This window comes from Microcebus murinus, chromosome 9 (assembly GCF_040939455.1).
Source record: "Microcebus murinus isolate Inina chromosome 9, M.murinus_Inina_mat1.0, whole genome shotgun sequence".
In the NCBI taxonomy this organism is placed as follows: domain Eukaryota; kingdom Metazoa; phylum Chordata; class Mammalia; order Primates; family Cheirogaleidae; genus Microcebus; species Microcebus murinus.
In genome coordinates this window covers 92,272,106-92,294,882 of record NC_134112.1, presented here as the reverse complement: position 1 = coordinate 92,294,882, position 22,777 = coordinate 92,272,106, and the positions used below count along the sequence as shown (strand labels likewise).

The 22,777-nt window shown below is 53.0% G+C and overlaps 2 gene segments (V, D, J or C); both read right to left on the bottom strand.

The window, feature by feature from the left end:
* Positions 1-2,783: 2,783 nt before the first annotated feature.
* Positions 2,784-22,777, bottom strand: part of LOC105873279 (T cell receptor beta constant 2-like) — a 77,063-nt gene continuing 57,069 nt past the window's right edge. The window contains 5 exon segments of the C gene segment in view: positions 2,784-3,017; positions 3,247-3,353; positions 3,498-3,515; positions 3,988-4,374; positions 7,790-7,840. Coding sequence covers positions 2,997-3,017; positions 3,247-3,353; positions 3,498-3,515; positions 3,988-4,374; positions 7,790-7,840 — 584 coding nt within the window.
* Positions 11,505-17,796, bottom strand: LOC105873344 (T cell receptor beta constant 1-like). The segment is given in 5 exon segments: positions 11,505-11,750; positions 12,072-12,178; positions 12,332-12,349; positions 12,782-13,168; positions 17,736-17,796. Coding segments are annotated over 5 exon segments (543 nt in total).

Genomic DNA, 22,777 nt, shown 5'->3' with positions numbered 1-22,777 from the left:
TGGAGGGCCAGGCTATAGTTTAAAAAAAAAAAAAAACTATGAACAAATTCCTATGCACGCTGCACATATCTTATTTTGAAGTAAAAAACAAACGGGCAAAAACACCCGCATGTGGCCCGAGGGCGGTAGTTTGAGGACGCCTGCTGTAGAGGTTCTAATTATTCTGTGTCTCACAGATTGGTGAATTCTGGCCTGAAGGTGGGCACCGGGCTGTCTTATGAACGCCGTCCCTGGAGCTCAGTCATGACCAGTGAGGCGTGCTGCCGTGAGATTTGTGGATGCTTGAACAAGCTGCCCAGTGACAGAATGTCCTACCCAGACGGGGCGGGAGTCATCTGTCCCGGGACAACTACTGTAGCGTAACTGGAGGGGACTCGAGACTCTGCTGTTAAGCTTCTTTGCCACCCAGAGCGTCTGTTACATTCTTTCAAAATCCATTCGGGGTCCAGCCACGGGTCCAGGGGAGGCAGACTGCAGAGAGTTGGGTCGTAACTGCTGGGAGTTGAATGTTGGGGGAGAGTTGTGTGGGAGGGACAGGAAATGGCTGTATAGGCTTAGGACGAGGAGCCCACTGGGGCAAATGCGGTTCTGAGTGGGGACCAGATGGAGTGTGTGGCTCTGGCCATCTCTACTAAGTCCCCTGGTGAAATGCGCCTGGCCTGGCCCTTCATCCTCCAGAGCAGAGTCCTTCGTCCCCCATCTTGGTCGGCTTGTGGACTCCGGGTGCTGGCCAGTAACTCCTATATCCTCCCACCCTCGAATGCCTCCACATGCCCAAGGTGACAGTCACCAAACCCGCAGACCCTGTTTCTCTTCTACGAGGGAGGCGTCACCCTCTTTGCGTGGCCACGCTGACTTCACCCTGTAGCTGCTCAGCCCCCCAACTCTTCTCCACAGACCGCCCCCCGCCCCAGTTTGTGCCCCCCCAACACCTGCTCTCCCCGAGGCACTTGTGCCCTGAGCTGCCCACCCTGCCGTCCCACCCTTGTGAGGGACACACAGGAGCACCCACTGCAACCACGCCGTCTGGGGAACGGGGCACCCTTTGTGAATGCTGGTCTGGGGCCTGAAGCGGCCCCTTGTTTTCAGGCTGTTTTAGTCGTTGTGAAAAGCAACCAACATGTACACAGCAACCACAACAGCCAGCGCAAAGCCGCGCTGCAGCTCGGGAGACCTAGAAGTAGTTACACTGATGGAAGGTGGGGGCTTGAGACGAGGTTCCCAGGCCGTCCCTGCTGTGGGGCTGGCCCTTTCTGGCGTGGGGGAGCCGCCTCCAGAGAGTCCTCGTCTCCTGCTGCAGGACACCCAGTGTAGTGGGAAGAATAGTGTCCCACCCCAAACTCGTGCCCTCCCAGAACCTCTCACTGTGACCTAATTTGGACTAATGTCTTGGCAAGAGAAAGGAGAGGAGAATTCAGATGCAGAGACACAAGGGGAAATGTCATGTAATGACAGGGACAGAGATTAGAGTGACACTGCCCCAAGCCAAGGAATGCCAGGAAGAGAGAATTCTCCCCTAGAACTGTCACAGAGCATGGCCCTGGGGACACCTTGATTTTGGATTTTTGTCCTCCAGAACTAGAAGCAGATACATTCCTATTGTTTTAAACTACCTAGTGGCTCTTTGTTATGGTCGTTTGTTGTGTGCTCTGTTACCGCAGCCCTAAGAAACCAACACTCAGAGGGGTGTTAAGGTCTGTTCAGTGAGTTACTGTGGGTCCTGCCCGGATTTTGTGAGCAGCAGCTCGAGGGTCACACCCTGACACCTTAAGCAATCACAGCGTCCTGGCCGCTACTTGGGAAAAGCTTCCAGAATTGCTGTCTTCAGAAGAAACATGCCACAGTTTCACCACTCGCAAGTCATTTGATCTGGGAACAGCGGTTTCTACATCTATAAAACAGGGGAAATAATAATTGCTTCTAAGGTCACCGTGCGGATTCAGCGGGACAATGCATGCGCCTGTGTCCAGCCTGAGGCCTGGAGCAAGTGGGCTCTCCACAGGGGCTCCTTCATCTCCCACCCTTCTCTGCTTTCAGATGTTGCCTCAGCTCACTGAGACATGGCCTCTGTCACTGTCCTATGCCTCCTCTTCTCCAGTCCCTTCCCCCTCCCCCATGCACTGCTCTGCCACAGTGACCTCAGCCTGCCTTTGGGGTGGTCTGGTCTCCACCCTCCAAGGGACGGAGCCCGTTGGAGGGGCTACCCCTGCCATAGCACCTCAGCCCCCTCTGGACCCTCCTCCCACGGCTCCCCCAAGGCCTGGCCCTGTGCTCCCTGCTCCTGGGAAGTCACCCATCCCCAGGCTTCACCTATCAGTGTTCTCAACCCTCTGCCTTCTCTGGGATTCCAACCTAGACGTGCAGAGTAGCACTAAATCTCCAACCCAAATCCTGAAACCAGACAGGCTAGAAGTGTTGAGGAGACCCCAATAAAACCTAGAGACATAACAAATGACACTTGAAATCTGGACTTGGGAAATGACCAGGCATCGGAACCCATGGGTCTGCCCAGCCCTCTGTGCTGTGCTGGGCGGGAGTTGTGGTTTCTGGGGCTCTTCTCTGTGCTCCTCATGCCGCGTTCTTAGAGCCCAGCGTTGCCCGTCAGACCGACCCTCCACTGGGGACACAGCACGCCTGGGTGCAGACATGGGGCTGGGGACCCCATCAGGATGAACAGGAGAAAGTGGCGTCGGGTGGGGAGGAGAGGGCTAGTCACCCCTTACACCTGTGGGGGGACTGCGTTCCCCAGTGGGCAGAGCTCCACAGACGCCCGACACAGCCAGGCCCAGCACGCCATGTTTATTGCTTTAGTCTATTACAGACTTGGGGGTTGGGAGCCCCGTCTGCGGGGAAACAGAGAAAAAGGACTGATGTCTATGTAGGGAGGGGATGAGAGGTGGAGACACAATAACTGTTTAGGGACACAGTTGGAGCAGGTATAGGAGAATCTCAGGCGAGCATGAAGAACGACTCAGGATGCACTTCTGGAGCTGGCCTCAGGAGTCCTTTCTCTTGACCTGAGGAAGAGAGGACAGTGTCAGGGTCCCAGGGGTCAGGGGCAGTAGGAGTGGGGCTCGCTGGTTCTCCCCATCCTTTGGGGTGCGTGCTTTACTGACTGCTGCCTCCCTAGCTGGGCCATCCATTATAGTTTCTTGAGGTGACAGCTGGGGTCTGGCTCTGGGATTCCCTTAGGTCCCATATATGATGCTCCGCCCCCACTCCCATTGCCTGTCCCTTCCCACCTACCATGGCCATCAGCACGAGGGCGCTGACCAGCACAGCATACAGGGTGGCCTTTCCCAGCAGGATCTCGTAGAGGACGGTGGCAGACAGGACCCCTTGCTGATAGGACGCTGTTGGCAGGAAGAGAGAACAGGTGGGAGCCTGTACAAACATAGCTCTGGCCTCCCCTAACCCCAGTGCCCTTGGGTTCTCCCTGCCCTGGCTCCATAGTGAAGACCAGGGGATATAGAGAGAGAAAGGAGAGGCTCACTTACCTGAGGTGAAGCCACAGTCTGCAAGAAAAAAGAAGGAGAGAAATGGATGAAGAAATGCCACTTCTTAAGGACACTGAGCCTTCAGCTATAGACATTAAAGTCATAGACCCAGGCCATAGGCACATGCATGTCAGATGGTACGGTCAGCCTGCTGTGAGAGCCCTGGTGCTGTCTCCCTGTGTGGCTCCAGTGTCAGGGACCTGGTCATCATCTTAGGAAATGAGGACCCCTCAAGGGGCGGGAGGCTCGCCACTCAGGTGCTGGGCTGTTGGGCCGTCCTGGGGACTCTCAGCACAGCTCTGGGGCCGAGGGCCTGGGCCTCGCGGGAAGGACATGCATATGGGTTGCTGGCACTGTGGGCCTTGACCCTCCCCTCCCACCCACTCGGGCTTTCTTCTGAACTTGGTCTTGTCTCTGCCTGGATCTTCCCATTTCCCCCAGGGACTGGCCTGACCCAACCTCCAGTGAGGCCTCCCCAGGCCCCGCTCACCTGCCCTGCCCCAGGCCTCAGCGCTGACGTTCTGGGTGACCGGTTTGGCTGTGTCCTGGGTCCACTCGTCTTCCTTGGTGAGCCCGTAGAACTGGACTTGGCAGCGGAAGTGGTTGCGGGGATTGTGCCAGAAGGCGGCCGAGACCCTCAGGCGGCTGCTCAGGCAGTAGGTGGAGTCGTTGAGGCTGGGCTGCTCCTTGTAGGGCTGGGGGTCCGTGCTGACCCCGCTCTGCACCTCCTTCCCGTTCACCCACCAGCTCAGCTCCACGTGGTCGGGGTAGAAGCCTGTGGCCAGGCACACCAGCGTGGCTTTGTGGGTCCGGGAGATCTCTGCTTCCGAGGGTTCAAACACAGCCACCTTGGGTGGGGTCACCTTTTTCAGGTCCTCTGGAAAGGAAAGAGGGGATGGGGCCAGGGGTGTCTGAGAGTGCCTGGGCCTGGCAGGGGCTCTGTGTGTGTGAGAGAGGGCTGGGAGGGTCACGGCGAAGCACAGCTGTGTCCTAGAGGGTCCTGATTGCTCTGGGGCCACCGTCCCGTTCCTCCTTGTTCTCCCTCTTCCTTTCCTGTCCTTTGCGTTCACGTTCCGATGGGCACTGCCCACTGTCTCTCCCTCCCACCCCTCAGGTGGCATCATGAACGGCACAGCCCAACACTCTGCATAATGTCTCTTCATCGACGTCATTTGATTTCTTCTCCATCAATAAACGTGCTTGCCAACATCTCGCCATTTTATCCCGTAGTCATTTAAACAGGGCACCTACGGAATTGCAATAACAGGACCCAAATCCTAGAACTGTCTTTGCCCAGCAATGGTGACATTAGGACAGCACTTTCTCCACATCATTGTTTCTGCTTGTGAAGTGACAATCACCACCCTGGCTTCCCAGAAAGGGTGTGAAGACTAAGCCATATGATGGGAAAGCCTGGTCCTGAGTCAGGTTATCTGTGTCTGAATCTAAGGTGCTAAGGACGAAAGGAGATGGGGATGAGGGGGACATTTTGAGACTGTGGGCTTTCTTTAGCTGACAATACACGGATGGCCTATTTTTATGCACCCCTGTGAGGACACCCTTTTGTCGTACCGTGTGTTCATGAGAACATGAGGTTTTCTGACTTTTTGTGGTGCACGAAGTCATCTTATCCATGCCCTTCCCCCAGGCACACCTGAGTTTCCCCAGCTCACGTAGATAATTATCTCCCCTTGTTTCAAGTTCAGGGATTCTTCACCCATCTTTGTCCCTTTGCTTCCAAATGTTACGCTTTTCTGTACTAGCAAGTTCCTAAATAAGCATTTGAGATCATTAGAGCAACTTCTTGTCACTAGTTGTACTGATATGATTTTTTCCTAGGCCTCTCCCTTGTAGGTTTGTAGGGGTGACAGGTGACCTTTTATCCCCTTCATCCTCAGCCCTTCCCATCTGCTGACCCACTTTTCCTAGGCCTGCCCTCCCCTCACTTCAACCTATCCTTTGCTTTCCATGGATTGTTTTTGCTTCTGAGCAATTTTGTTAAAATGAACAAATATTATTCTTATGAGAACCTAGTCCTAGTCTCCTGGATTACAGAGGAAACATTTGTTCTGGCACTTCTAGCCATTTCTAGGATGTGACCCCCTCCCAGGGCGGCTCCCTGGGTGTGCGCTCTGAGCAGTCACGGAGGGCCACATGCTTAGAAGGGCCCCAGATTGGCTGAATGCTCTGCTTTTGCCATTTTGAAATTCTGAATCCACTTTATTTTTTAAACATGAACCTTTGCATTTTCATTTTGAACTGGGCTTGAACATTTTGTAGCTGGTCCTGCCTCCCATCCTTGCCAGCTTTCCCTGCCCCCAACTCCTGCCTTGCTAACTACTGCCATGCTTCCAGCTCTTCGCTGGCCAAGCCAGGGCTGAAATGGTGATATTCAGGCTCCATCAGTCTTCCTGCTCTCAGCCTGATAATTTTCACTCTTATCTCAAAGACCCTGGCCCTGGGATTCTTCCAGCCCTCCAGGGGCACCAGGGAATGTGCCCCATTGATCTCCTCACTCAGCAGACATCAGTCCCTATTATAAAAGTTAAAGCTGTCCCTTGACCATGTGGGCTGTTCTGTAGGATATTTATGGATGCAACAGGCATGACAAACACAAGCAGACCCACATTACACTCCAATATACCACCTGTACAACTCCAGGTGGGGCCAGGGTCAATTACCTTTCCATGCTGTGAGTCCCTGCGGGGTGCGGGGGGAGGGGGGTTCAGGGGGTGGGGGGCTCACCTATGTGAGCTGCTGTTTGCTGTGTTCTGCTCTGTTAGACTAGCCTCAGACACAACTGTGAAGGCTACCTGTCCTCTCTCCAGTGCCCCCCAACACCCTTCACTCCATTTCCACAATCCAAATCCTGCCCCTCCTTTGGCACTGGGCTGCACCTCCAACCCCTCCCCGTGACCTCCTAGGGGAAGCTGGGGGTGAGAAGCATTGAATTACAGCAGCCTCCCTACTCTATGCCTTACTTCTCTTTTGTTCTGACAGTGCTAGTAAGTGGTAGGAATTATTAATTATATTGTATTGTTGAGAAAACTGAAGTTCACTCATTAATTTTTGCCCAAGGTCACCCGATCACTAAGAAGCCAGGGATTGGAACTTCACCTTTAGAAGCCTATATTTTATCCACCCCAGCGGACCGCAGGACCTCAGCATTTCTGCAGGACACACTTCCTGGCTGAACTGAAGGGAGCCCAGCCTAATGACAGTCTAACTACAAATGCGCCCATTGTTGTGTGGTTGTAGTTGTCAGAGAATCCAGGTTAATGCACCATTGTTGTGAGTTATTTCCCTTTTCTGGCCTCAGGGGGTCTCAGCACCACGGGATGCTTAGGGAGCCTTTCTAGCTCTAAGAGCCTAAGATCTTCGGGGGAATTTTCCTTACCCAACAGGCAAAATGTCTGCAATTTAACGTGTCTGCGGCAAATGAGCTCCCTGCACTATCTGGGCCGGTACCGAGAACACTGAGTGTGATGAGGGAGGTTTCAGGCTAGGGCAGAGGGAGGATGCACCTGGGGGTAAGTGGCCAGGAGTGGCTGGGGTTCTGTCCCCTGCCCTCAGGCCAGCACCCCGTTGCTGACCAGCCCATGGGCAGGCGTGGATGCTGGGCCCGACCCTTGTCCCAGGGATCTGAAGTTTAGGAGGAACAGGACAGAGGAGGAATGGGGGTTTTAAATCTAAGTCTACATCAACATTGCTGAACTGCAACTTGGAATTCTTTTCTTTACTGACTCATGTTTATCTGTCTATTTTTTCGGACTCTCTGTTCCGTTCTTGTTTGGTGGCCTTTTCCTCCTTCTGTTCAGTTGCGCCCTCCTAGCCTCCCCTGAGTGATTTCTGCCCCCTGCGCCCACCAGACTGCCCCTTTGAAGGACCGCGGGGCCTGGTGCCCGCTCTTCCCGCTGCCCCCGGCCCTCCGGGGGACTCTTTCCCCCTCTGAGCAGCAGTTATACCCCCATTCCCCAAAGCAGGTTTTCCCCTCTGTCTTTTTCTCCTTTCTAGAGGCTCCCAGAACTCTAACAAATCTTTTCCTTCTCTCTCTGCTCACCTTGTCCCCAAATACTTCAGAAAAAAGAGATCGAAGGCGGCCCTGCCTCTGCCCAGGCCCCGACCCTGGCCCCCGCCCCCTCCCCAGTCCTTTGCGAAGCAGGGGAGGGGCGGGAAGGCGACCTTGCAGAGCTGAGCCCCTTCTCCCTCAGTCGCCAAGCCCCCGCGGCTCCGGTCCACCCGCCCGCACAGGGGGCCGAGGGGCTGGACCGTGGGAGACACCCGAATCTCACCTGTGACCGTGAGCCTGGTGCCCGGCCCGAAATGCTGCTCGTAGGAGCACGGAGGCACAGCCCCGCGCGCAAACCTCGCAGCGCCGGAGCTGCCACCCGTACCCCGGGCGCCCAGCCCGGGTCCCTGGATCTCTGCGCCGGTGGGCTGCAGCGCAGGGTCCGGGACCCGGTGCCACGAAACCCGAACCGCCGCCTTCCGCCCCGTCGCCGCCGCCCGGCTGCGGGTCCCGCGGGCACTCACCCAGCACGGTCAGCCGGCTCCCGGCCCCGAAGGTCTGGGCCGCGCCCGCGGAGCACGGCCCGGGGGCTCCCCACAAAAACCCGCCCCGAGACGCCCGCCCGCCCGCGCTCACCTAGCACCAGGAGCCGCGAGCCCGGCCCGAAGTACTGCGTTTCTTGGTTCACGGCCCCCGAGCCCCGCACAAAAACCCGGGCCGCCGTCCCGCGCCCTGTCTCCCGGCGGCCCCCCGCTTACCTAGCACCGACAGCCGGGTGCCCGCGCCGAAGTACTGAGTATTTTGGCTCACAGCCCCGGGGCGCCGCACAAAAACCCGCGCCGCCCGGGTCCCCGCGTCCCGGGGCGCCCCCAACCCTGCTTCCCGCCCCCCCCTCCGGACCCCAGGACCCCGCTTACCGAGCACCGTCAGCCGGGTGCCTGGGCCGAAATACACAGTATCTGCGCTCACAGCCTGGAGGCCCAGGACAAAAACCAGCTGTGCCCACTCCTCCTGTCCAGGACTCAGCCTGGTCTCCACCACCGCTAAGCGCGCGGTCGCTGTCCCAGCGCCAGAACCAGGAGTTCCCGCCCAGCCGTCGGACAGCGCTCCCAGCACAGCCGGGTGCCGAGCCAGGCGGCTGCCCAGCCCACTCCAGCGGCGCACGGACTGCTGCCTCCTTACCCAGCACGGTCAGCTTGGAGCCGTCTCCAAAGAACAGCTGCCCGGTGTTCGCACAGCCCTGGGGACCCTGGCGCAAACCCCCTGCCTTCCTGGAGGAAGGGCCCTGGAAGGCGTAGCGCCCACTCAGCAAAGACCAGGCAGGGTTCAGGGCTCATCCAGGCTGAGCAGACCTCTCCCTCTCCCACCTGGAGCGCCCTCTTACCTAGCACCGTGAGCCGGGTCCCTGGCCCGAAGAACTGCTCAGCATAGGAGCACAGTGGCACGGGCTGTCCAGAATTCCTGCTCCTTCCCCACCTCCCTTAGCACAGGCTGAGGGCACACCCTCCCTCTCCTTCCTGGGCTTTTCTCTTCCCACCTAGAGAAGTAGCTGGACGCAGTAACCTGGGCATTGCAGGAGGCCACCCCCAATTTGCAGACAAGAACCAACTTGGCTTGGGGACAATGCAGCGGACTTGAAATCTGAAGGGGTATTAGTGATGGTGGGTCGGCTGGAGGTGAGAAGTGCTGCAGGCTAGATCCTACCTCTTACTAGTTATATGACCTGTAACCTCTCTGACCTCAGTTTCTTCATCTAAAAAATGGGGTAGTATCTTTGCCTTGGGGTCTTTATAGTTCTTAGTAACTAATGCGTGTGCAAATACTTTATTATGGGCAAGTGTTATGAAAAATGCTGAATGATGATCCCACTTTGCTGCAGTGGCCTTCCCATTCCTGGGAAGCTGAGTCTGGAGCAGGGGTTGCACAGCTGTGCCCTGGGTCCGGGCTTCTGCAAAACCACAGCAGGGACCAGCTCCAGAGACCTCTGCCCATCAGGCAGCTGCACTCCCCGGGCTGGGTGGGGATATTTTCTAGGGCAGGGCTTTTTGTAAAAGCGCCTCCTTTACCTGAATCATCGTGCCCCCCCCCAGTCCCCACAATGTTACACCATGATACAAAAAGGTTTCCTCCCTGCTTGCCCCCTCCCCCAACCACTGGGCACTGGTAGGAAATGCAGGTGGCAGAGGTTAGTTTGATTGAATGAGACTTGGGAAAGACAAACTCAGGGTAAAATTAAGGTGGGGAGGGGCTTGGGGAACGTCACAGTGCTGGTGGTGGGGGGGAGCAGAGAGGCCCCTCCCGGGAACATGCACCACCCTAAGGAGACCAGCTATGTCATCGGGTCTCCCCCTCTGGGCCTCGCTGTGCCCACCTGCTCAAGCTGGCATGTATAGTTAAGCGGGTGGGCGGAGCCAAGGGTGGAAGGGCAGCTCAAACAGGGGACTCCACAGCGCAAGAGGTGGCACCTTATAGCACCAGGACAAGCAGCCCTGAAACCTCTGTAATTCTCCATTGCTTCCTGAACAAAGGCTAAACTCCTTGTCACCCATTTATTCCACAAGTCATCAGTGAACACCTACTACATGTGAGGCTCCGTACTGGTTGCATGGATGTGAGTTTGTTCTCAGAGTGGCATGCAGCAAACTGCCTTTTCAGCCTTAATTCTGTTACTCCTATCTCTGAACCTTGCACTCAGCTAAACAGAGGTACCCAGAAGTACCTGACCAAGTTGTCTGGGCTTTTGTTTCTGCCTCCCACTGGCATGGCCCTTCTCTGGAGTAGACAACTGAGACTGATTCTTCTTTTAAAGAGTTTTCTACCTTCCCAAACTCTTCTCTGATTATCCCAGTGAGAAATTGAAACTAGTGTCTGGCTGCATTTTAGTAGACAGTTCACACTGCTATTTCAAAGCATTGCCTCCTAGTTCAGCTCTTTCTGTTCATAACCAATTCCCGTTAGGCACAGGTAAGCTTCTTCGGGACTGACATTTGGGTACCTTCATTTTCTTGGGGGTAGGTGGTGGCATATTGCAATGAATGGTATGTGTTCAAAGAGTGGGTGAATGTGTGCATGTGTGTGTAAATATATGCATGTATATGTGTGTACACATGTGTGTACACATGTGTACACATGCACACACACATCTTTCAATGCATGTATGCATTTCAATAAAGAGGGAAGGCTGTGTGGTGTAGTCCCATGAGTGGAAGAGTAATGACTATTTCAGGCAGACAGTATGGTGATGATTGCTCCTGAAGTGAGTCACTTTGCACTCACTCACTCATTCATTCGTTCATTTATTCAATGAATACATACCCAGTGTCTATGCTGAACCAAGGTACTATGCCGCAGCCCAAGGATACCATCATAAAATGCATCCTTGTTACCAAGGAGCTCACAGTCAAGTGGGGTTGTCAGACAAGTAAGCAGGTAGTTTCCATCAAATGTGATAAGTGTCATGAGGGAGTTTATGCACCGCCACTGTGAGAGCAAATAAAGGGTGTATTTAATTCAGTCTCAGGAGAGTAAGAGGAAAGGAAAGGGTGTTTGGACGGGAAGCTATCAGCGCCACATCTTTAAGGCTCAGTAGGAGTTACCCAGGAGTTCTGTGTCACTCCAGGGGGAGGAGGAGGCTGCAAATGTCCTGAAGGAAGCAGCTTGGGGGGGGGTCAGAGAGGAGAGGAGAGGGGAGAGTGAGGAAGGAGGAGGTCGGGACAACCGCCATCTTTAGGACTTAGGACTATATCACCATGGTGACAGTGCCACACTGGGGAACTTGTGAAGGATTTCTAGAAGTGGAAATAGGGCTGATTCTCGCTTTTAGGGAACTTTATTTTCTATCTTTTCAGGAGTGATTAGAGAACATTTTCACATCCACCCACTCTCCTCCTACGTGAGGGGTCTGCATTTTTCTAGAACGCCTCTCATTTCTACTGAGTGGAGAGAGTCACAAGGAGTCCAGAGATGGCAGAAGAGACATCTAGACACTCACAAGTCGGAGTCAGGCCAGACCAGGACATTTTTATTGGTTCAGTCACTTAGTCACGCTAGGGGCCCCTCTGGGTTGGAGGTTGCAGCGGTGAGCGTGCAGGTACGCAAGCACAGGGGTAGGCGTTGGGATACGTAGAGAGGTGAGAGCAGCATTCAGAAGCGCTGGCAAAAGGAAAATGCGTATTGACTCCGCAGTGGGTTGGAAGCTCCTGGCTCCACCTCCAGAGCTGGATTCAGGAGTCCTTTCTCTTGACCTACGGAAGAAAATGTTTCTGGGGTTACCAAGAATCGGGAGTGGTGGTGATTGAGAGGAAGTAGGAGGGCCTAGGACCAGACAAGCGGTGGGGGTCCTCACACACTGGGTTTTCAGGTGACCCCGGCTTCTCCTTCCCAGCATGGACCTTCCACTGTGACCACACAGAGGTGCAAGTTGTCTTCTGAGCCATCTGAGTGAAACTCCCTCCTTCCCAAATGCCCACCTCCAGTTCTGGCAGGGTTTCTATACTCCTGGCTATGAGTTGCTGGGTGTCATGTGTCACCTCCAACCTGCCTGTCCCATACCGCCCTGTGCCTACCATGGCCATCAGCACGAGGGCGCTGACCAGCACAGCATACAGGGTGGCCTTCCCCAGCAGGATCTCGTAGAGGACGGTGGCAGACAGGACCCCTTGGTGGTAGGACACTGTTGGCAGGAAGGGTGACCAGGTAGGAACCTCTATGCAGGTAGCTCTGGCCTCCCCCAGCCCCAGCGCCCATGGGTTCTCCCAGCCCTGGCTCCAGAGCCAAGACCACGGGAGATAGAGAGAGAGAGAGAGAAAAGGAGAGGCTCACTTACCCGAGGTGAAGCCACAGTCTGCAAGAAAAAGTGGGAAGAAATATGGATGAGAGACCCCATCTCCTTAAGCAGATTAAAAATTAAGCCAGCCTTGCAATTGGCACAGACTCCGAGGCCCGGCACCAGCTTCCCTCTGTTTTGCCACTGTCAGCTCCATGACCCTTGGAATCCAGGGCCCGTGGCAGCACTGACGGGGCTGGGGGGGGCACTGCTCAGATGCTGAGCTGCACAGGCCAAGGAGAAAGAGGGGCCTGGCTGCCAGGCGGTCTTGGGCTGAGGATCTGGGGGAGGAATAGCCACAGGTGCCCAGCGCACCTTCATGGTGGGCTTTGGTCCCCTGCCCCTCCTTTTTTTCTGTATCTAATCTTTCTGGTTTTCTACCTGGATCTTCTCATTTGCCTCTGGGGGCCTGAGCCAACCTCCTCCTGGGCCTCCCCAGGCCCCGCTCACCTGCCCTGCCCCAGGCCTCAGCGCTGATATTCTGGGTGACGGGTTTGGCTGTGTCCTGGGTCCACTCGTCTTCCTTGGTGAGCCCGTAGAACTGGACTTGGCAGCGGAAGTGGTTGCGGGGATTGTGCCAGAAGGCAGCCGAGACCCTCAGGCGGCTGCTCAGGCAGTAGGTGGAGTCGTTGAGGCTGGGCTGCTCCTTGTAGGGCTGGGGGTCCGTGCTGACCCCGCTCTGCACCTCCTTCCCGTTCACCCACCAGCTCAGCTCCACGTGGTCGGGGTAGAAGCCTGTGGCCAGGCACACGAGCGTGGCTTTGTGGGTCCGGGAGATCTCTGCTTCCGAGGGTTCAAACACAGCCACCTTGGGTGGGGTCACCTTTTTCAGGTCCTCTGGAAAGGGAAGAGGGGATGGGGCCAGGGCTGTCTGAGAGTGCCTGGGCCTGGCAGGGGCTCTGTGTGTGTGAGAGAGGGCTGGGAGGGTCACGGCGAAGCACAGCTGTGTCCTAGAGGGTCCTGATTGCTCTGGGCCACCATCCCAGTGTGTGTTGCTGCTGTCCCTCGGCTTTCCCTCTTCTTTCTGAGTTATCCCACAGATGCACCTGCCTACCAGCTCCCCCATCTCCCTAAGTGGCATTGTGGCCTCATTTTCTTGGCTTTCTTTGTGGTGTCTAGTACTCTGAGACTTGTTTGATCATCAATCAAAAATGCGTGTCTATCTTTCTTCCTGGTTCAAAGCCCTGCTTGGTACATGACTACCTAATTTTTCAAACTTAGAAACAGTCATTGTAGGATTGAAATCAGCCAGAATTTGGAGGCAGTAGACTTTCATAAGCATGAGTATAACAACAACATTGATTCATTGATTTTTTTCTAATTATCATTTTCTTTCTTTCTTTTCTTTCTTTCTTTCTTTCTTTCTTTCTTTCTTTCTTTCTTTCTTTCTTTCTTTCTCTTCCTTCCTTCCTTCCTTCCTTCCTTCCTTCCTTCCTTCCTTCCTTCCTTCCTTCCTTCCTTCCTTCCTTCCTTCCTTCCTTTCTTTCCTTTCTTTCCTTCCTTCCTTCCTTTCCTTCCTTCCTTTCTTTCCTTCCTTCCTTTCTTTCCTTCCTTCCTTTCCTTTTCCTTTCCTTTCCTTTCTTTCTTTCTTTCTTTCTTTCTTTCTTTCTTTCTTTCTTTCTTTCTTTCTTTCTTTCTTTCTTTCTGTTTGGGTGATACCCTATGTTACAATTAGCTTTTCTTGACCTGAAGAGACAATTATCCTGTTACATTTGAGTATATTTGAGTATTTTTTCTATATACTCTACCCAACTCACTTTTCCCCCTGCACGTAACCTGCTTTGAAGAGCCACGTTGCCTCTGGCTAGCTAACATGCTGTCTGATGCTCCACATTTACTCCTACACTGGGAGGGGATGGCGGCTGTCATCCTGGGGAAGGCAATGTTAATCTGTTGAGCTTTTTCTTTTTTCCAGTGTCCTACAAACCTACCTGGCCAGGTTTGGAATCCTAGGTTACAGCCAGGCTTTGCATTCGTAAAAGTTTGTTTGGTGAGCATGAACAAATTGCAAAGTCTGAGGGCCATTTCAGCAGAGGGTCTACATTGCAATACCCTGGGCCCTTTTCATCCTTGACAGATGGGAGAGGAAGAATTTCTGGGATTATCGGAAGGAATGGCCTCATCTGAAGACATGTAAGGAGTGGAAGAAACCACATCCGTCCTTCACATACCTTCCCTTTTGCTAGAATTTACTGTGCCCTCCATTTGGCTGTTCTGAGCAGGGGAGTGAGCTTTTGACACAGAACAGTGGCCAGCCCAGATGTGTCCCCTTTATTCAAATTTCAGAAATATTTCTGATGAGAAAATGGAGACGTAGGTTTGGAAAAAGGCAAACCCTGTGACCGAGTGATAATAAACAACCGGAACAAAAATGATAGTCACGATAGATTGAATCATTTACCAAGAATTTAAAATAAGCTAGTCCCTTCCATTTTTATGACTTAGAGAGCTCAAGCAGCATGACTTACTTCTCAAATTGCACCTCCCCAACCCTTGAGCCCAGGCTTTTGAATCTCATGATTTGTATTTTCCATCAAACTTTTTGGCATGAGTCCCCACCGGCAGAACAGTGCCTGCCCAACCCCCCAATCCTGGTTGGTGATTCTGCAAGTCCCAGTCCTCTAGCCTTGCCTGTGTCTCCAGCCCGGACCCCGTCCCATCCCAGCTCCACTCCGCCCACCTGTCTGCCCCTCCCCAGCATGGTTATGGCTGTGTTAGTGTTTCCCAAAGAGCCCCTTACCCTGTTATCCCAACATAGACCTCGGAGATTGAGAAAATGGGCTCTGCTATCTATTTTCTCTTCTTTATACCTCAAGTCTTGCTAAGATGGGGTCAGTGTCCAGTGGTAACAGTTTGTTCAGCCGTCTCCCTCAGCCCTGCCGAGCACACTGCACCCCAGAGACTCCCCCGAGGCACCTGCACTGCCCGCCATGCTGTGACAGGGGCCTCTGCCCTCAAGCCACCTGGTCTCAGCAACGTGGTCCCCACTGCCTCCCGATCCTTCAAACCACTTCAAGAAGACAAATATGGATCTCCGAAGACCGGTACAGAACGAGAAGGAGGAAGACAAAGGCGAGAACAGAGCGCTGTGCTGGAGGTAGCCGCTGGGAAAGACTAACGCAGAAGACAGAGCGATCGCCAACAAGAGTCACCAGTGCGGAACTGGAGTTAAAACGGGAAGGGAAAAATGAAAAAGAAACAGCAACAATAAAAAAACGGGAAAGTGAAACAACATACTCACTAGGAATGCAGAGATGAGAGACGTTCTAGAGAACAATGAAGAGGCCAGGAGACACACAGCCCGGAAGACTAAGCATGGAGCTCTGCGGCGGGCAGCGGCAATGCACACACCAGACCAACAAGCGGGACAAGCTCCGGGAAGGTAGGAGAGGGCACAGGGCTCATGGTGGGAATGAGGGGAGGGCTCTGACCTCTGTCCTTACCCCTGATTCCCTTCGCAGCGACTGATCATTGCAGTTGAACTTGGGCACCCCCTTGTCAGGAAGGGAGCCCCCATACCTGTCACGGTGAGCCTGGTGCCCAGCCCGAAGTGGAGGGGCGAGTTATTGGAGCACAGCTGCAGGTGGCTGAGACAAAACCCACCCGGACGTCCCCAGCCAGGGAGCAAGTCTTAGCTCTCTGACAGCAGGGTGGCTGCCTTTCTCTGCCTGGACCCGTGGCTCTGGACTAAAGGAATTCTATCCAGAATAAGGCCTCAGCATACCATGGGGCAAGAGGGGTAAGACGAAGGGGTTTTGGAGGAGCAGGTCCATGCACGTAAGAAGGATGGATGAACGGAGAAAGGGGTGAGTAGGCAGATTACAGACTGAAGGCTTAGAGAAGTGAAATACAGCAGTCGACCAAGCCACCCCAAAAAGGATGGCAGACGCAGCCCTGTGGGGTAAAATAGTTTACCCAACCCCCTTCCACCAGCACCAGGAGGAGAAGCAGAGACCTGGCTGCAAGGGACAATGGCCCTACCACCCTGGTCTGCACCTTACCTAGGACGGAGAGTCGAGTCCCCTCTCCAAAGTGCTGCACCTGATTGCTCCACAGTGGCTCGCCAGTGTGGCAAACCCGAGCCACGCGTACTCACTCACCCACACTCTCCCGACCTCCTCTTGGTCCCTGCCCCCTCCAGGGAGTCCTCGCAGAACCCCAACCTTGCAATATGTTACCCTGAAGGAAGCCTTTTACGTACCCAAGACGGAGAGTTTGGTTCCACTGCCGAAAAATAGTTTTTCATTAGTTGCACAACATGAAAGCCCCGCAGGAAAAGTTGCCACCTGCCGCTTCCATCCCTGCCTCCCCAAGTCCACCTGCCAGCCCCCCCATCCCTTAGGAGATTTTTTAACTCTGGGAAGTGGATAGTTGGACAATGATGCAATCTAAAAAGCCGTGGTCAGAGGACCCATCAGGCCCTGTGTGACTTCTCAGGTTCCCTCCTCCATGTCCCTCTCCTTCCTGCGAGAGGGAGCACAATGGCAGGACCATGCAGCTGGTAAGGTCAGAGGCTCTCCCGTCTCTCACAGCCACCATGGGCATCCTCCAAGGAGACAGGACTTGGATAAGGTGATCCCTTCCTGGCTGAGCCCGCCTGCCTCCTTAGAAGGGATCCCAGGCTTGGCACAGCCAGGCCATGAGACACCGGAGATAGAGGCCGTCCCCTCCTTGTCTGCATCAAGGCAAGAATTCAGATCTTCCTGACAAAAATACGCTTGAACCTAAGCACCCAAGGCAAAGGCTCCATCTGGATCCCAGCCGCTCCTTGCAGGTTCCCGGCCCCCCCAGCCATAACTTACTCACCCACAACAGTGAGCTGGCTTCCCTCCCCAAAATAGAGCTTGTTTCCAGATCACAGCCTCCAGGGGCCACTTCAAAACCTCCCGTTCTCTGCCACGCACAGCTGGGATTCAGGCAGAGGTTGGGCGTTTATGGATCTTTTCTTTCACAAAGCCACCAGCCCTGCTTCAGACACTACGACACCCTCCTAGAGCTTGCCCAGGACCTGGGCAGGTGAGAAAAGGCCTCCAAATCTGAAATCTGGAGGAAGATACGAAGCCCCTGCAGAGAGCCTCTGCCGATGAAGAAGACAGCTAGGTGTCTCAGCTCATCCATCACCCTGGGCTGTCTCCCTACCCCCATCTGGGGGTGCACATGGAGAGGCAGCACCGTCCCCTTTCCTCCCCTGCCTGTCACCCCAGGCTCAGCTCCGCTTCTGCCATGAGCCTCCAGGGCTGCCTGGGGGCATCCACCCTCCCCGAGAACTTCCCATGAATTCAATCCCAGACGTGAGATGACATCTCCCTCAACCAGGACCCAGGAGGTGATCCTCCTTCCCTTTGACATTTCCTAAGGCAAAGCCCTCCTTCCTGGCACCCCACCCAGAGACCTCCAGCCTTACCTACAACCATTAGCCTGGTCCCTGAGCCGAAGGTGTAGTCATAGTTGGCACATCAGAATATGGCTACTCTAAAATGGACACATTGGACCCGCTTTCCCCCACAAGGGACTTGGAAAATCTTACCTACAACTGCAAGCCTGGTGCCTTCTCCAAAGAAAACTTGAGTGTTCACACAGTGACATGGTCAAGGAGGAAAACAAATTCAAGGTGTGGAGAGGGGAGGGCGCCTGGCTAAGCAGCCCCTCTTGTGCTTTATGGTCATTGCACAGAACATTTTCAGCTTTTCACTTTTGGACCACAGAGCATGGCAGGGTCCACCCAGAGAGTCCCAGGCCCCTTTCTCAGAGGATGCCCCACACAGATGCTCCCTTTCTGAGGGTCCATTAACGATGTGAGCCTGGAGAGGAGGGCAGGGCCCAGAACCTTCCATGGAGACCTCTGGCTTCTTCCGAGTCCTCTGTAGAGCTGGTCACCTCCCATGCACCTTCCCACAGACCTCGTCCCTGAGTCTGTTACTTGTGGGTCCTCTGAGTCATTCTTCTTACGTCTGGTTCTCTCTGCCTGGGAAGCTTTGGTTCTCATCTGGGCTTGTCCTTGTCCAGGGCCTTGGTCTGACCTGTGGTCCGGGGTAAGGGAGGCATTTTGAACCAAACCACACTTGGGCCTGGGACTCAGGAGAAAAGTAGGGGGAATGGGGTGTGGGGACGGGCACAAAGGTTTTTGTAAAGGTTTCCCGTGGAGTTGAATCACCGTGGCCCCCTGTCCCCACAACGTTACAGCTTTGTACAAAAAGGGCTCCTCCCATGGGCCCGCCTCCCAAGGCTGGGAGAAACCACCAGAGCAGCTGGTCTTTTGAGGGCAGTGGAGGACGGCACGGGGGTGGGGGGGTGGACGTCACCCCTTAGCATGTGAGGTGGTGGTATGGGGTACAGACCAGGCTTAGGGTTCCCTCTTCACCCCCACGCCCTGTCTTCAGGGCTTTCTGACTCCTCAGAGCTGGGAGTCTTTGTAAGGCTGTCTGCCGAGGGGCTGGTCTCCTCCGTATCCGCCCCCTCCAAGCTGTCGTCATACTGGGGAGCCTCCCTGTCCAGAAGGCACAGCCCCCCACTTGCCCTGGCCCTGCCCCTCGCTGTGTGTCACCTTCCCTCTGAGAATGAGACCCTCAGTACCTAACCTGTCGCTCGGCCACCTCGGAGCCTCTGGGTTGGTCAGCTGGGGTCTGGGGTCCTCTGGTTTGACCATGAGCTATGGAGAGGGGAGCTTGGCTGCCTTTCCAGGACGGGGTGTGGGGGAGGGAAGACCCCCTGTGTCGTCAGCTCTCCCGACCTTCTTGGCCTCAGAAATCAGAGCAGGTAAAGAAAGTTGGGAAATGGATGGAGGCTGGATCAGTAGAGAAAGTGTGAAAACCATTCAGATATAACTGCGAGGCCACAGAATCACGGTCACCGTCTTTGCTGTCTCTTTCCTGAGGAGTAGAGAGATTCTAAGTTGTTGGTAGATAGTATACTTTCCTTGCACAAGATGACCCTGACATTCAAGCTGTCCTTAAGTGGCCTAGATACATTTCACTAGGTGGTGCCTCCTTTCATTGCCTTTTAAGCTATGACTTCAAGTCCAGAAGAAAAAAAAAATGACAAACAAACTTGACTACATAATATTGACACATTTGCATGGTAAAATATAAACAGAATCAAAAGATAAATAACAACCTGGGAAAAATATTTGTAATTCTTACCATAAGGGCTGATCTCCTCAATATATGATATACTTCTAGAAATCAGTAAGAAAATAACCCAGCAGTTCAATAAAAATGGGCAAAGAGCAGATGGTTCAGAGAAAAAGAAATCTAAATGGTGTTTAACTATCAGGAACAACAGCAACAAGAAAACCCTCCCAATGGTAAAATAAAATAAGACTATATCAAAATACTACTTTCCACTAATTTGACAGACAAAATCAAGTTATGGATGATTGTTCTACTGGCTAGTTTGTGGTGAAATAAGCACTTTACATCTTGATCACTAGTAGGAGCACAAGACAATAAATGCTTACGGAGAGAAATTTGGACATATCTATAAAGAATACAAATGCATTTGCTTTTTCATCCAGAAATCCCATCTATGAAAATTTATCCTGTACATATTCTTTCATAGAAATAAAAAATGTGTGTAAAATATTTGCATCATTTAGAATAGCAAAACAAAGACAGGAAAAAGCATAAGTGCCCATCAGTGAGGGACTGGAAAATGGACCGTGGTATGTTCACACAATGGGATAATATTCTATGCTAAAAAAGAATGAAGATGTTTTATATTTCTGTGGAAAGCCCTCTAAAATACATTATTGACTGGAAAACAGCAAGCTGCAAAATAGCATAACTGTATGCTACCTTTTGTCTAACAAAGGGGGAGGAATAAGGATTCTACTTTTGTTTAGTTGATTCTTCATACCAAAGCCCTGAGAGGATGCAAAAGAAACTGACAAAATAGATGGCCTATTAAGGATGTATGAAGTAGACAGAAACATAGTGGAAGTCAAAGTTACTTTTCTCAATGTCAACTTCATTGGGTTGTTTCCATTTGGGGTCTATATATCTATATTATCTATTTAAAATCAAACTTTAAATTAATACAATTTAAAAAGAAAAGAAAAACAACACAACATTGTTTTAAGTAATATTTGAAAATATATCTGCTACTTGTAAAAAAGCTACTTGTTTAATTTACAAAGCCATTATTTTTTCCAAAGAATATCAGTTGATGTAAAAAGCTGTTTCATGGCCCTGAATTTGCTCAGTGGAGCTCCAACTACTTAGGAAGCTTGTGAAAAATGCGGATTTCTGAGCAGTCCTTGTGGCGTATTGAGTTAAAGTCTCTAGGACTGGGCTTAATAATTTATATTTAAATAACCAAATAGAATTCTTCTGGGCATTTCTGTCACAGTGCCAGAGTTGGGACCCATAGCTTGTCCCTTGACTAGAACAAGGCAGGGATAAGCCTTGGAGAACATCAAAGAGCTGTGTAGGGGTGCCACAAAGTGGGTGCCAGGGAATGGCCCTTAGAATTTAGAGACAAAAGGAAAGAGGAGCCTGTTTATTTACCTCATTAATAGTGACAGACCTCACAATACTCCACCAAATGCCCCAATGAAAGGTCGATGGCTTTCATCCACTGGAAGGGGGCAAGGCCTCTTCTTTATTACCTGTCCTCGTTGGGGCACATCGTTTATTTTGATTTATTTCTGCATGCTTTTCTGTCTTATTCATCCCCTTTGCCTATCAACAATTTACCCTGTAAGTTAGTTTCCTTTTAGTCACCTAGCTGGGGGCCTTCATCCACACTGGCCTTACCAGGAATAACACCCGTTTGGTATTGGCATCATAGTTTCTTTTAATCTTGACGGAGTGTGTCCCAGTTTTGCTATGCTCAAGTGAGCCTAGAGCATTCTTTTCTCTTAAAGGGGCATAGACGCATTAGGCGGGTATCAAGTTGGAGTCACTCACCCACTTGGCAGCAGGGGGCAGCCTTTCCTTACTTTTTGGACTCACATCGCTGCAATCTGAGCTTGGCCACTTGAGGGGGCGAGAAGAACGTGCAGAGGCTGCAGGGGTGAGTGGGGGAAGCAGGGTTACTTACCCCTGTGCCTTTCTCAAGGTGTGCGTTGGGGGTGATGTGCAAATAACATTATACGCATGTGCAATTCTTGAAAGCTTTCCAGTATGTTAACAGACTCATTTCAACCTAAATGCTTTCTCACCATGTTCGCAGCTGGGGAGCTTCTGAAACCTGAAGAGGCTAAAGTGAGTGGCCCAGTGGTGAAGAGGAGGAGCTGAAACCTTCACCCAAGACTCCCTACTTAGTTCCAGGGCTCTGGCATGTGCCACAACACCCTGTCCCACGGCTCAGCGAAGCCCACCTCCTGGAGCCCACCAGAGCCTCTGTGGCTAAGAGACCGGGGGCTGGTCACTACGCCTCCTCCTGGTCACTACGCCTCCTCCTGGTCACTACGCTCAGCCTCCTTGTCTGTAAAATGAAAATAATAATAATAATAATAATGCACACCTCATGGGGGCGTTGTGAGAAGTAAATGAGATAGCAGCTGTGAAGGTCTATCATGGTGCGCGGCTAGGGACAGTGAAATGTTAGCTGCTGTTGTTCTCACAGAACTACTGGTCCAGGGATATCTCCACCACCTTGGTTCTCAAGTCTCCGCTTGCACGAGAATGACCTGGAAGACTTGTTAAGATGCGGGTTGCTGGACCCAAACCCAGAATTTCTGACCTCAGTAGGTGCGGGGGTAGCATTTGCATTTCTCCTGAATTCTCAGGTCATTCTGGTACTGCTGGTCCAGGGACCACTCTTTGAGAACCATTCTTCTGGAAGTTTCTTTTCTCAGTCCGTTTCCACCCACTCCTATTTCACATTTTGTCCCTTCCATCCCTAGGTGCTTGTTATATTCTAGGCTTTGTTTAATCACTGGAGATACCAGGGTGAGGAAGGCGAGATTTCCTCCTCAGAGGAGCTCACAGTGGAGTGACACGATGCACACAGCCATTGCTCCTACGTGGCTCGAGCAGGACTGTGACTGAAGCAGGTGAGGGCAGAGGAGGACTCCTGACTCATACCCCAGAGCCGGTGGGGCCAGCCCAGGGATGCAGGCAGGAGGAGACTGGAAAGACTTTTCTGAAGAGGGTGAAGGGGAGGTTGGGAAGGGCATCCAGTCTGAGGGAGCCCTAGTGTCCAGGGACAGAGGCCTGGGGTCCGGGCTTGCTGGGTGGCCCACCAGGACTCTGGGCAATGGAGGGGAGCCATCCAGGAGAGGGGTGGGGAGGTCCCAGGCAGGACTTGTGGGCAGGGGCAGAGCAAGGAGAATCCTGCGTTTCCCTGGGAGCTTGGATTCCACTGTGAACGCTGAGGGAGGTTGGGAAGTTATGCAGTCATGCTGTGTGCAAGGCAGCCGTCGGGAGGAGCCCCCTGGAGGCCTGGGGTGGGCTGCTGGGTGCTGGTGACACTCGGCTAGAGAGATGTTGAATATAAGAGCTG